The sequence below is a fragment of the Chiloscyllium plagiosum genome, unplaced genomic scaffold, assembly GCF_037043375.1.
Source record: "Chiloscyllium plagiosum isolate Xiang-an unplaced genomic scaffold, Cpla_swu_hap1 HiC_scaffold_39, whole genome shotgun sequence".
NCBI lineage: Eukaryota > Metazoa > Chordata > Chondrichthyes > Orectolobiformes > Hemiscylliidae > Chiloscyllium > Chiloscyllium plagiosum.
Window position 1 is genome coordinate 66,598,232 of NW_028270177.1, and position 14,174 is coordinate 66,612,405.

At 42.6% G+C, this 14,174-nt stretch overlaps 1 protein-coding gene across 1 annotated transcript in view; it reads right to left on the reverse strand.

Moving 5' to 3' along the window:
• Positions 1–14,174, reverse strand: part of LOC148138749 (putative G protein-coupled receptor 139) — a 72,642-nt gene that overhangs the window by 53,537 nt on the left and 4,931 nt on the right. Inside the window, exon 3 of the mRNA XM_087981364.1 lies at positions 593–850. Within this exon, the coding sequence (XP_087837490.1) occupies positions 593–850 (258 nt within the window). The remainder of the gene's footprint in view (positions 1–592; positions 851–14,174) is intronic.

Sequence of the window (14,174 nt, forward strand, 5' to 3'; positions counted from 1 at the left end):
GAATCAGATTTGCTTCGGCAGGTTTGAAGCCGGAGCGTCAGTGGCAGATTTTCGGCTTCCTTAAGCCTGTATTTCATAGCTCAAGGTTTAAAGAGGAGATGGAATAAGCTAGTGAGATATGTTCTGGAGTGGTGAGTATTTCAAGTTAGAAATGGTCAGGATATGGTGTCATGAATCAGCTCATGGTCAAAGGGATCACCCACAGTTGTGACTTGTCTGCTTCAGCCGCAGATATTGGCCAGGGATGGGAGGGAAACAGTGGAAGGAAGTGGAGTTTGTAACCAGAACAGTAGAGAATGATCTCCATGCTGTTAATACTTCAATAACAAGGGTATTGATACAATAAATTGTAGTTCTCCGCTGAAACTGAGTAGGTCAACATAGAGACCCATGAGTAACAATGTCAGAGCAGAGAGGGAGACAGTAATTGAACACATTAATTGATGTAGTTAGCAGTAGTCTGTAGAGTGAATCTCTGGATTGAGAGTTTCAACAGGAAGATAATAAGGACAAGAAGTGTAGACTATATGAAAGAACAGTAATACAGTCATAACTGGTTTATAGAAAGAAAAATCTGGACAGTGACACTTACCAGGAACACCGACGATAGCCAGGAAAGGATAATAAAAATATTGAATAATGAGAAGAACGTAATAGATTCGCCAAGATAATTGCCACCAATTAAATGCAGAAAGATACCAAACATAAATGGATAAACTCCTGTCTATTGTTGGAACATTCCAGTCTAATATTCCCAGATTATGATACATTTTTGGAACATTCCAGTCTAATGTTCTCAGATTCAGATCTCTCCTCCCCCTCTCTCCAAATCTGCTGATCCCTGTCAGTGCTGTCAGTGATGTTCCCGCCCATGTTATGGGATAACACATTGAACGGCGCCCATTTATCATTTAAAGATGGAAACCCTCCACTGGAAAAATTAGAATCCATGGAGATTGGCATTAATCACAGTCACTGAACAAACACTGGGAAACCGAGCAAAGGCTACAACAATGGATGAATAGACACCGCACAACAATCAACAGACAGGAGGGTCCTTCAGTGGTCCAGGATATTCAACCTCGGACATTCTGTGACCATCCTCCAAGGCGGACTTCAGGACAGGCAGCAGCGAAAAGTGGCCGAGCAGAGGCTGATAGCTAATTTCGATACACATAGGAAGGGCCTCAACCGGGACCTTGGGTTCATGTCACATTACAGGTGACCACCATTGCAATGTACACACACAAACAGAGACACTCCTATACACATACATACATACGGACACACATGTACGCAGACACGCACACAGACACTCACACACACCCTTAAAGACACACACACTCCCACATTCACACGGCACTCTCTCAGAGATTTAGACCACTCTACATTCATGCACACACATATACACTCTCTCTCACTGATAGTCAAAATCCCCCACCCCATTCACGCACACACAATCACACACTCACACATGCACCCCGTCACAGACTTAAGACACTTTATATCACTACACAAATATATACATTCTCTCTCACACTCACAACCCCCCAACCCAGACAGACACAGACACACATATACAAACCGATAAAGACCCACATGCACACATATATTTTGTGGGGTGAATTTGTACTTGCAGAGTTACATTGTAGTTTGCTCAAAAACTGCATGAATTCATGTAAAACTCTGAGCTCAAAAACTGTATGGCTTCATGTAAAACTCTGTTATCTCACTTTTCAGATTAGAATCAATCTAAACATCATGGCATAGACAGAGAACACAGGGGGATAACACCTTCAACATATTGTCTAGCTTTAGCTCAGTCATGATTTGTAGATGCCGGTGTTGGAGTGGGATGTACAAAGTTAAAAGTCACACAACACCAGGTTATAGTCCAACAGGTTTAATTGGAAGCACACTAGCTTTCGGAGCGACGCTCCTTCATCAGATGATAGTGCAGGACGCACTTCTGAGGCACACAATTTATAGCAAAGATTTACAGTGTGATGTAACTGAAATTATACATTGAAAAATACCTTGATTGTCTGTTGGGTCTTTCATCTGCTCGAATACCATGATAGTTTCACTTCTTTCATGTGTAAATCACAATTGTTTTTTTTTAAATGTTGCATTCTCAGGTTAGCTTTTAACCAGTTCCACACATCACTTTTCATATAACTACAAAAGAGAACATTTACTGGGTTTGGATGTAATGGATAATACAAAATGGAATGGACCATAAATCTTTAAATCTTTTTTTAAATTGGATATGAGAGTACTAACAGAACACTGCAGGGGTCTATATATGTTCCACTCTGTTTATGAAAGAAGCCGTTATAAAATATCAGATCGGTTGCATAAAGAAAGGTCGGGTGGGCAAGTTTCTAGATTCCTTATTGACCAGTGTGAGGCTACTCCTGGTTTTAAGTGTCCTGCTCCCAAATCCTTTCATAATCTTAAGACAGAGCATTGAGACTGCTGCTCAGCAACAGGCCGAAGCAATTCTGCCCCTATGGGCCCCTTACAGAGGTATAATAGAAGGCCATTCAGCCCATATTAGCCTGTTGCTACTTGAAAAGGTGGAAATCTAGAATATTGGCACATTTTGCCAACAAGGAGAAAGTGAGGACTGCAGGTGTTGGCGATCAGAGTTGAAAGCTGTGTTGCTGGAAAAGCGCAGCAGGTCACGCAGCATCCAAGGAGCAGGAGAATCGACGTTTCGTGCTTTTTCAGCAACAGATTTTTCAGCACATTTTGCCAACAGAATCATTCAAAACAAAGAGATGTGCCATTGCAGCTGTATGAGGTGTTACTGAGTGGGCACCGGGTTTACATTGTGTTGGTTATGTTTCTGTAACTGAGAAGGGATGGACCTCCATCAGATACAGTTTAATGGTTGTTCGTCGTCCACGGGCTGCTGTCTCATTTAATGTCTCGGGTCTGTTACACAAAGACAGGAGAAGGCCATTAAGCCTTTCCAGTCTATTACAGAGGGCCACGAGGAGCCCATTCAGCCTCTCGAGCCTGCTGCAGAGGGGCAGGAAGTGTTTCTTTAACTTTCTGTTACGCATAAATATTAGTTTTAAATTAGTTGTGGAATAGGAAAGACCTGATGTAAACATTAAAATTCTAACTTTGAACAAGGCCAATTTTGAAAGTTTTAGGCGAGCCCTGTGAAAGGCTAATTGGAATACCCTATTCACAGGTAAAGGGATGGTTGGAAAATGCAAGGCCATCAAAATTTGGTTTCAGAGAGTCCAGAGCCAACGTGTTCCTATTAGTGAGAGGGGCAAGGCTGGTGGGTGCAGGGAGTGCTGGATGGCTAGATATATTGATGCTCTGGTCAAGGTAAGGAAGGAGGCATATGTCAGGTAAACAGAGCAGAGATCAAGTAAATTCGGAGACGTGTATAAGGGCAGAAAGTGCATAGTCAATGCGGAAAGCTGGCCAGAAAAATATGGACATGAGATGGCTTTAGAAATACGGTTAACGAGGCATTGAAGAAATTCTACAGACCACTTAATGGTAAAAGATTAACTAGGGGGAGAACAGGGCCCCTTAAAGATCAGTAATACTACCTATGTGTGGAACCACCCGAGATTGGAAGGATACGAAACAAAAATTTCTCCACAGTATTTAATGAGGAGGAGGTTACAAGAGCAAGAGAATGAATAAATATATAGTGATACATTGAATGTTGTCTATATTACAAGGGGATGTTTGACATTTTAAAACACATAAAGGTGAACAAATCCCTGGTACCTGATCAGTTGTATCCCAGACGATTGTGGGAAGCTAGGAAAGAGATTGCTCAGCCTTTTGCCGATATATTTGTATCATTGATTTCCACAGGTGACGTGTCAAAAGACTGGAGGGCTGCTAACGTGGTGTCATTATTTAAGAAAGTAAGGGAAAAATAATCAGGTAACTATAGATCGGTGCGCATGACGTCAATGGTGACCAAATTGTTGGAGGGGATTTTGAAGGAAAGGATATATATGCATTTGGAAAGACAAGGATTGAAGAGGGCTTTGTACAATGGAGATCACGTCTCATTGACTCGGTGGAATTTTTTGCGGAAGTGATGAAAATGATTGATGAAGGCAGAACAGTGGATGTTGCCATTATGGAATTCAGTAAGAACACCAAAATGGTCTACATGGTAGACTGGTTAGCAAGGTTAGACTGCCTGGGATCCAGGGAGAGCTCGCCATTTAGATCCATTTTTTTCTGGAATATTGGAGACAGGGCGTGACAGTGGACATTTGTTCATTAAACTTGGAGACCTTTGACCAGTGGCGTGCTGCAAAGATCAATAGTGGGTCCACTGCCTTTTGTCACTTATACAAATCATTTGCATTTGAGTATACGAAATATGGTCAGTACGTTTGTAGATAATACCAAATTTGGTGGTGTAGTCGCCAGTGAAGAATGAACTCTCAGACTATAATGGGACTTTGCTTAGGTGAGCCGAGGAGTGGCAGATGGGGTTTATTTTAGTTAAATGTGAGGTGTTGCATTTTGGCAAGTTAAATCAAGGCAAGACATGTCGGTAGGGTTCTGTCGAAAGCTGCCAGTCAAGGAGAACTCCATAGAAATGATCGAATCCTTACAATGAGGAAACAGCCTATTCGGCCCATCGAGGCCACACCGACCCTCTAAACAGTATCCCACTGGACAAACCCTAACCCTATCCCTCTGAACCTGCATTTCCCATGTCTAATCCACCTCGCCTCTACACATCCCTGGGTACTATATGCAATTTAGCATGGCCAATCTACCCTTATCTGTATATCTTTATACCGTCAGAGGAAAACATAACATCCAGAGGAAACTCATGCAGACATGGTGAGAATATGCAATCTCCACACAGGCAGTCATTCAAGGATGGAATTAAACCCAGATCGCTGCGCTTTGAAGCAGCAATGCTAGTCACTGAGCTACTGTGTCATCTGGTGGTGCAGGGTCTCCGTTCCTTGAAGGTGCCGTCACAGGTAAACAGCGCAGTGAAGAAGGCACTTGGTGATCTTCCCTTTATTGGTCCGTGCTTAGAGTCTAAATATTTGCATGACATGCTGCATCTGTACAGGACATTGGTTTGGCCACTTTTGTAATACTGCCTTTAATTCTGGTCCCCTTGCTGCCGGAAAGATGTTGTCAAACTTGAAAGGGTGCAGAAGAAATTTAAAAGAATGTTACAGGTGTTGGAGGGTTAGAGTTACAGGGAGAGTTTGAAGAGGCTGGGGCTATTTTCTAGTGTTGAGGCTGAGGGGTGACCTTAAAGAGGTTTATAAAATCATGAGGGGCATAGATAAGGTAAACATTCAACGTCTTTTCCCAGGATAGGCGAGTCCAAAATTAGAAGTCAAAAGTTTAAGGAAAGGGGGGAAAGTTTTAAATAGGGACATGAGGGACAACATTTTCACACAGAGACTGCTGTGTGTATGGATTGAACAGCTAAAAGAGGTGGTGGAGGCAGGTACAGTTACACCATTTAAAAGGCATTTGGATGGATACATGCATGGGTCGTGCTTCGAGGGGGATGGGCCAAGTGCTGGCAAGGGAGACGAGATTTATTTAGGGTATTTGGTCGGTATGGACGATCAGACCGAAAGGTCTTTTTCCGTGCTGTATATCTCTGAGACTCCATTGCCTCTTGAGTGTATAACACAGGAACAGGAGGAGGATATTCAGCTTCTGAATTCTGTCAGTCAGCTTGTTTGCTCAATTACTGAGAGTAAAATACAAAAATACATCATTCAGATTTTGATGGTGTTTTACAGAAACAGGAGAAAGGCTTTTAGTCAAGAGAAGCTGTAAGGAATATGGAGAGGCCATTCAGGCCCTCAATTCCATTCCACAAGAACATCAGGTGAGCACAGAGCCATTGGAGCCTGTTAGCCAGTAGCAGGAGAAAAACATCTACTTTCGCAAACCTTGGATCAGGAGGCAGTCACTCAGCTGCTCAAGATTGGGACACAGGAACAGGAGGCAGTTATTCAACTGCTTGATATTGGGACACAGAAATAGGAGGCAGTCATTCAGTGCTCGAAACTGGGGCACAAGGAAATCTGGAGGTTAGTGAGGCCCCAGGATCCTGTTACACAAGGACTGCCGGAGGTGACTCACTCCCGACCAGTATGGGACACTGGGAGAGAAGGGGAGTTTGTTTGTAACAAACAGAAATATATGAATAAGTTGCCTTAGTGGTCCTTTCAATCCTGCCCCACCATTCACAAAGACCACGTCTGATCTGATTGTGATTCCCTCATTCCATTTTATGGAGACTCCCCTTTCTGCAGCCTCTGCTCCATTTGTTGGTCATGTTGCAGACTCAGGTGCTGCAACAACACTCACCATGACTCATCCAGAAAGATGGGTCTAACAGGATAAGTCATGATTTGAAGTTCCAATCACAAGAAGGAAAACACAAAATCAAGGTATTGTCAGATGTTTAGTACACCAGCCCATCCATTACATATTCAGGATGGAGCACTGTGCAGTTCCGGCTAGTGCACAGCTGTATGTAACCCCGCAATGTCCAGAGTGAAACTCTGTGCAGTCCACACCAATGCTTGATCTATAATCCTGAGCTAAATGTCCAGTGTGGGAAGCTGTGCAGTCCGCATTGGTTCATTCATATACAAACCCAGGCTATCGCATTGTGCGGTAACACTGTATTAGATCACTATCCAGTGTGGATAAACATGTAACCAATGCTGAAAGTGACATGATTTGCAGTTCCCATCCATTTACAGCTCCATATCTCCACTGTGCCTTGACAAGGGATGCTGCGAATGTGAAAGTCACTGCGAGGAAGAGATGTAAACGGAAACAATTTACATACCAATAGTTCTGATTAAGGCGAGTATCACTCTAGTATTTAAAGATCAAATAACTGAGATAATATCCAATAAGGTTTTGTGAACAGTGCAAAGAAGTAAGAGGGGGGTGGTGATGTTATAGTTGTTGCACTATAAGCCTCCAAATAATCAATGGGAATTAGAGGAACAAATATGCAGGGAGACTGGCGAGACTTGCAGGAGCAATAGGGTTGTCAATATAGGTGATTTTAATTTTCTTAACATAGACTGGGACTTCCAGATGGTTATGACCTTAGATGGAACGTAATTTGTTAAGTGTGTTCAGGGAAGTTTCCACAAGCAATATATCGAGGGTCCTACTGGGGAAGGGACAAACTCGACTTACATTTGGGAAATAGGGTAGAATAGGTGACGGAGGTAAAGTGGGGGAGCATTTTGGGAAAAGTGACTAGAGCTGAATTAATTTTAAAATAGTTATGATAAGGACAAAATTGGTCCACAGAATCAAATTCTAAGTTGGGGCAAGGCGTATTTTGTTGGAATTAGACAGGGGATGGCAGGGGATGATTGGAGTAGTTTGTTTCCAGGTAAAAGGATCCCGGGCAAGTGGGAGAGCTTCAAAAGTGAGATAGCTCGAGTTCAAGGTCTATATGTTCCTCTGAGGGTGAAGGGAAAGTGAGGCTGGAAGAGAGAACCCTGGATGACAAGAGATATTGAGTCTCTGACCAGCACAAAAAAGGAGGTGTGGCTCACGTACAGGCAGCTGGGACCAAGGGAATCCCTGGAGGTATACAGGGGATACAGGAGTTTAGTAAATAAGGAAATCAGCAAGGCGAAAAGTGGGTATGAGATAGCCTTGGCTGAGCAGATTAATGTGAATCCACATTCAGTATAGGAAAGAAAAAGAACAACCAGAGAGAGAATAGGACGTCTTAAAAACCAAAATGGGCATGCATGTGTAAAACCTCAAGAGATGGGTGAGGTCCTCAATTTCCCCTCTGTGTTTGCCTGAAGAAAGACTTGAAGATCTGTGACATTTGGGGGGTTAATTGTCATATCTTCGTACAGTCCATATCACAGTAAAGGTGTTGATGCACATATTAGAAATCATAAAGTCAGATAAATCTCTTGGTCCTGACCAGATATATCCAAGAGCACTGCAAGAGGCGAGATAAAACAGCTAAGGGGGCAAGGACCCGGAAGACTGGGCGGTAACAAATGTGCCCTTATTCAAGAAGGGCTGCAAATATAAGCCTAGGAAATATACACCTTTAAGCTTCACATCTGTTTTCGGTAAACCGCTTGAGAAGGTTCTAAGATATAAGATATACATGCATTTGGAAAAAAACAGAGTTTGACTTGGAGCAGTCAGCATAGCTTTGTGCTTGGCAGATCATGCCTTACAATTTTGTTAGAGCTTTTGAGGAATTGACCAGGAAGGTTGACAAGGGTGGGGTGGTGGACATAGTCTATATGGATTTCACTAAGGCCTTTGATAATGTTCCACATGGTAGGTCGCTCGAAAAGGTTAGATTGCATGGACTCTAATGTAAACTGGCAAATTTGCAACACAATTGATTTGACGTTATGAAGCAAATGGCTATGGTGGAGGGATGCTTGTCGGACTGGAGGCCTGTGACGAGTGGAGTGCCTCAGTGGTCGGCCCTGAGCCCATTGCTGTTTGTTATCTATATCAATGATTTGGACCAGAGTGTACAGTGCAAGGTTAGTAAGTTTGCAGATGATTCTAAATTAGGTGGCATCATTTACAGTGAGGAACATTATCAGATATTGCAGCAGTACCTTGTTCAACTGTGGAAGTGGGCTGCGAAATAGCAAATGGCGTTTAATATCGATAAGTGTGACGTCTTGCATTTTGGAAAGTCAAATCCAGGCAGAAGTTTAATTATGAATGAGAGGGTCTTAGAGATCAGGTGCATGGTTGTCTGAAATTTGAGTCACAGATATACAGGACAGTGAAGAAAGTTTTTGGCACACTGGCCTACATCAGCACATTGAGTATAGAAGTTGGGACGTTATGATGCAGTTGTACAGGATGTTGGTAAGGCTACAGTGGGAGTATTGTGCTCAGTTTTGTTCACCTTTCTCTGGAAAGGATATTATTGAACGAGAAAGAGTGTAGAAGAAATTTACAATGATGTTTCCTGGGCTAAAGGCTCTAAGTTATAGCCAGAGGTTGGACAGGTTAGAACTTATTTCTTCACAGCGTCGGAAACGAAGAGGGTTCTTGTAGAAGTGTAACTCTTATAAAATCATGAGAGGCGTGCATGTGGTGAATACTTCAAAATTTTTCCCAAGGTTGTGGAATCGAGGACTAGAGGACATCCATTAATGTTTGGAAAGGAAAAAGATATATAAAAAAGGAACCTGTGCAACTGTTTTTTACACAGAGTGTGATACGTATATTAACTGAGCTGCCATTGGAAGTGATTGAGGTGGGTACAATAACAACATTGAAAAGGCATTTTGACAAATACACAGATAGGAAACGTTTATAGGGATACAGAGAAGGGGCAGGGAAATGGGGTGAGTATGCATAGACATTTTGGTTGGCATGGACCAGCTGGGCAAATGGTCAGGCATACTGGCAGTCTCGTGCAGTATGACTGTAAGTGAGTGTGTTTTGGAGTGGAGGCAGAGTGGGGGAGATTGAGAAAAATGTCATGGAAGGATATGTTCACAGGTTTCAGAATGCTGAAATGAAGACTTTTCGATAGTATCATGCGACACCAGTCAGTATTATGAAGAATTATGAGTGAATGGGATATTGTTGTGAGTTGAGGCGATGGAGAGTTTTGGATGAGCATTTGTTCTGCAGCTTTGTAACTGGGAGTGAGGACAGCAGAGTCTTCGCCTCATTGGGCTGAATCTAACAAAAAACTGTCTCAGTGACATTTTTATTGAGTGTGACAGAGGGATTGTCTGCACAAGGCCGAGCTAGTTTCCTGGTGCTGTCTTACCAAACTCATCTCATTAACTACCCACCCCACTCTATTGTGTCCCTCTCATACAATGCCAGACTAATTCTCCCAACCACCAGGACTGGAGGTACTCACCATCGCCCATATTCCCCCTGGATATTCCTTGATCCCTGACACTGGGGTCATCTTTAAAAGGCCAATGGGCACACGATTGAGGTTTCTCAGTTTGGAGCTGCCATGCACAGTTTGCCACGAGCATGCCAGATCATGGGCAATTACACCACGGTTTCTTTACAGGGGCACGGAAGTCCTGGTGGATGGGCTAGTACAGAGGGGAACCATTCTCTTCCCAGAGGGATCACACCACCCATCGAGCCCCTGGTCTGAGCTCACCATCCACCTCAGTGCAGTATCTGCGGTCTGAAGAAATGTCCAGCAAAACAGGACAAGGATCAATAACCTTTCCCATTCTGTCAGGATAAGGGTCACCGTATTCTCTCTGCTCCCTCACACTCACTGTATATCTGTTATAGCACGGACCCCCGAACAAGGCTCATGCTTCACCAATCTCACCACTGCATGCAGCACCTTCCCTGTGTTTCTCTCTTGCATTTCTAATGCCCCCCCACCCCCCACACACACAGTTATCGAATATTCTGGAGAATGCCAATTATGGAATGATTCAGATAGTGTTCCAACTTATTCCCAGTTTCAGTAAAGCGGCAGTGCCCCAGTGTGTAACACGTAAGAGGATGGAGTAGAGATGTACGTTTTTCAAATCATACACAGTTAAAATCTATGATGAGGCCATTCTGTACTTTAAACATGCTCCAACATTCAATACGTTTGGGAGTGATGTGATGATTTTCTCAGCATCATGTTACAGGAACTTTCACTCATTCAATCCCCAGCTTCCTATTACTGAGCAGATGATTCTCAGACAAGTTTTACCCCGGGTTTCTTCTAGCATGTGTTCAGAAGGCATTTCCCATGGGGACGGACTCTCCTAACAATATATTTTATCTGCTTTATAAATTCATACAACAGTCAGCATGCTTTCCACAGAACAATCAAAAACATGCACTTATTTTATGGTTATCGATATTCATTCACAATTAGTCATTCTGGTTATTTCACTTGTCTCAGCTTATTGTATTCAACCAAAGACACCTTCCAAACACTTGTCTCATTATATTATACATTTTCTAGCAGCGAACGTTTTTATCCTCAGCCATTATCATGACCGTTATCTCAAATATACATTTTTCCTTGTCATGAATGTTTCTCTTGCTCTTTGTCTGTGACTGATTCTGAGTGTAACAGTTACACAGTCTCCCACTCAATTGGTTGGATGTTTGGTTTGTGATGCAGAGGTAGAAACCAGCGCAGGTTCAATTCCCCATATTGATCGAGGTTACCATGAAGGGGATGCTCTCTCAACCTCACCCCACCACCCGAAGTGTGGTGACCTTCAGCGTAAACCACGAGTGGTCTATCTAATAAGAGTTCTTTGGGACTCTATTCTATCAATGTTAGCATTTTAATTTTTAAAACAACTTTTTTACTGAAAAATAAATTTTTATTATTATATTTGACCAATAACAAAACAACTCAAAGCTAAACAAAATTACATCCATGTGCATGTACATGCAAAACAAGTTAAAGTCTTTTAATGGACTGAAGAAAATAAAAAATAAAAATAAATAAATAAATAAATAATACGGTACAGAATAACAAAACGATAGCTCTTGTTCTTCGAGAGCATTAACTTATACACATTCATATGTTCACAATTTTTAATATTTGATTCATTAAACAATATCCTCATGGCTATATAAAAGCCCTTTTTAGAGTGGCAGATAAGCCTGCATCGCGGTGATCCAAAAAGGGTTGCCATATCTTATATTAATCTGCTTTTTGGTGCACCATATACTGGTGAGAAAGTCCAAAGGGATATTCTGCATGACGAACTTATGACGACCCAACAGACCCGGGGGTTTTCAGAAATTCCACACAACAGAATATTTTTCCTGGCACAGAAAGTATGGGGGAGATACTAATCGAGTACTTTGCATCAATATTTACTGTGGAAAAGTATATGGAAGATATAACATGCAGGAAAATAGATGATGACACCTTGCAAAATGTTCATATTAAAGAGGAGGAAGTGCTGAACGTCTTAAAACGGGTAAAGGTGGTTACATCCTCAGGACATGATCAGGTGTACCTGAAAACTCTGAGGGAAGCTAAAGAAGTGATTGCTGGGCCACTTGCTGAGATATTTGTAACATGGATAGTCACAGGTGAGGTGCCGGAAGACTGGAGGTTGGTTAATGTGGTGCAACTGTTTAAGAATGGTGGTAAGGACAAACCAGAGAACTATAGACCCGTGAGCCTGACATTGGTGGTGGAGAGAATCCTGAGGGATAGGATGTGCATGTATTTGGAAAGGCAAGGACTGATTAGGGATAGTCAACATGACTTTGTGCGTGGGAAATGATGTCTCACAATCTTGATTGAGATTTTTGAGGAAGTAACAAAGAGAATTGATGTGGGCAGAGGGGTAAATGTGATCTATATGGACTTCAGTAAGGCGTTCGAGAAGGTTCCCCATGGGAGAGTGATTAGCAAGGTTAGATCTCATGCAATACAGGGAGAACTAGCCATTTGGATACAGAACTGACTCAAAGGTAGAAGACAGAGGGTGGTGTTGGAGGGTTATTTTTCAGACTGGAGGCCTGTGACCAGTGCATTGCCACTAGGATCTGTGCTGGATTCACAACTTTTTGTCATTGACATAAATGATTTGGATGTGAGCATAAGAGGTATAGTTAGTAATTTTGCAGATGACAGCAAAATTGGAGGTGTAGTGGACAGCGAAGAGGGTCAACTCAGATTACAACAGGATCTTGACCAGATGGGCCAATGGGCTGAGAAGTGGCAGGTGGAGTTCAATTCAGATAAATGCTAGATGCTGCATTTTGGGAAAGCAAATCTTAGCAGGACTTAAACACTTCATGGTAAGGTCCGAGGGAGTGTTGCTGAACCAAGAGACCTTGGAGTGCAGGTTCATAGCTCCTTGAAAGTGGAGTTGCAGGTAGATAGGATAATGAGGAAGGTGTTTGGTATGCTTTCCTTTATTGGTCAGAGTATTGAGTACAGGCGTTGAAAGATCATGTTGCAGCTCTTCAGGATATTGGTTAGACCACTGTTGGAATATTGCGTGCAATTTCTGGTCTCCTTCCTATCAGAAATATGTAGTGAAACTTGAAAGGGTTCAGAAAATATTTACAAGGATGTTGCCAGGTTTGGAGGGTTTGAGCTATACAGAGTGGCTGAATAGGCTGGGACTGTTTTCCCTGAGCATCGGAGGCTGTGGGGTGACATAATAGAGATTTAAAAAATTATGAGGGGCATGGATAAGGTAAATAGGAAATGCCTTTTCCCTGTGGTTGGGGAGTCCAGAACGAGAGGGCATAGGTTTAGGGTGAGAGGGGAAATATATAAAAGATACCTACGAGGCAACTTATTCACACAGAGTGTGGTACGTGTATGGAGTGAGCTGCCAGGTGAAGTGGGGGAGATTGGTACAAGTGCAACATTTAAGAGGCATTTGGATGGGTATATGAATAGGAAGGGTTTGGAGGGTCATGGGACGGGTGATGGCATGTGGGACTAGATTGGTTTGGGATATTTGGTCGGCATGGATGGGGTGGACCGAAGGGCCTGTATCCATGCCGATCATCTCTATGACTCTATGACTTATATTAATCTTTGTTTTTTGGTGCACCATACTGGTGAGAAAGTCCAAAGGGGTATTCCCCATGATGAGCTTACAAAGACCCAACAAACCCGGGGAGTTTTCAGACATCCAACACAACAGAATATTTTTCCTAGCCCAGAAAGTAAAGATATATTTTTCCCATATGCATCTGCGTAAGAAACTCTGGGCATGCCCACGAAAGAGAAATCGGGTCCATCTCCAATTCGGTCCCCAAGACCCACTCTATCACACCTAACACAGTGTTCCACTATAAACGAAGCCTGCAGCAGGACCACATGCAATGAGTAAGAGTGCCTGTAGTCATTCTGCATTTAGGACATGCTGAAGATAATCCCACTTTGAATTTTGAGAGAAAATCTGGTGTCAGATCGACCCTATGAAGGATTTTCAACTGCATGAAATGGGTCCTATTACAGATCAAAATCCTTCGAGCATTTTCACAAATATCCTCCCATGTCTCCAAAGAGATATAAACCCCCCAACTCTCTCGCACAGACGTCAGGAAGCTGCACAGTCTTTTCTGAGGGGACACTATCCAACTAATGATAAAGGGTACTGACACAGTGTATTCTTAACAATAAGCAATGGCTTCTCTCTATCGGATCTGTAAGAGTCTGTTGAAAG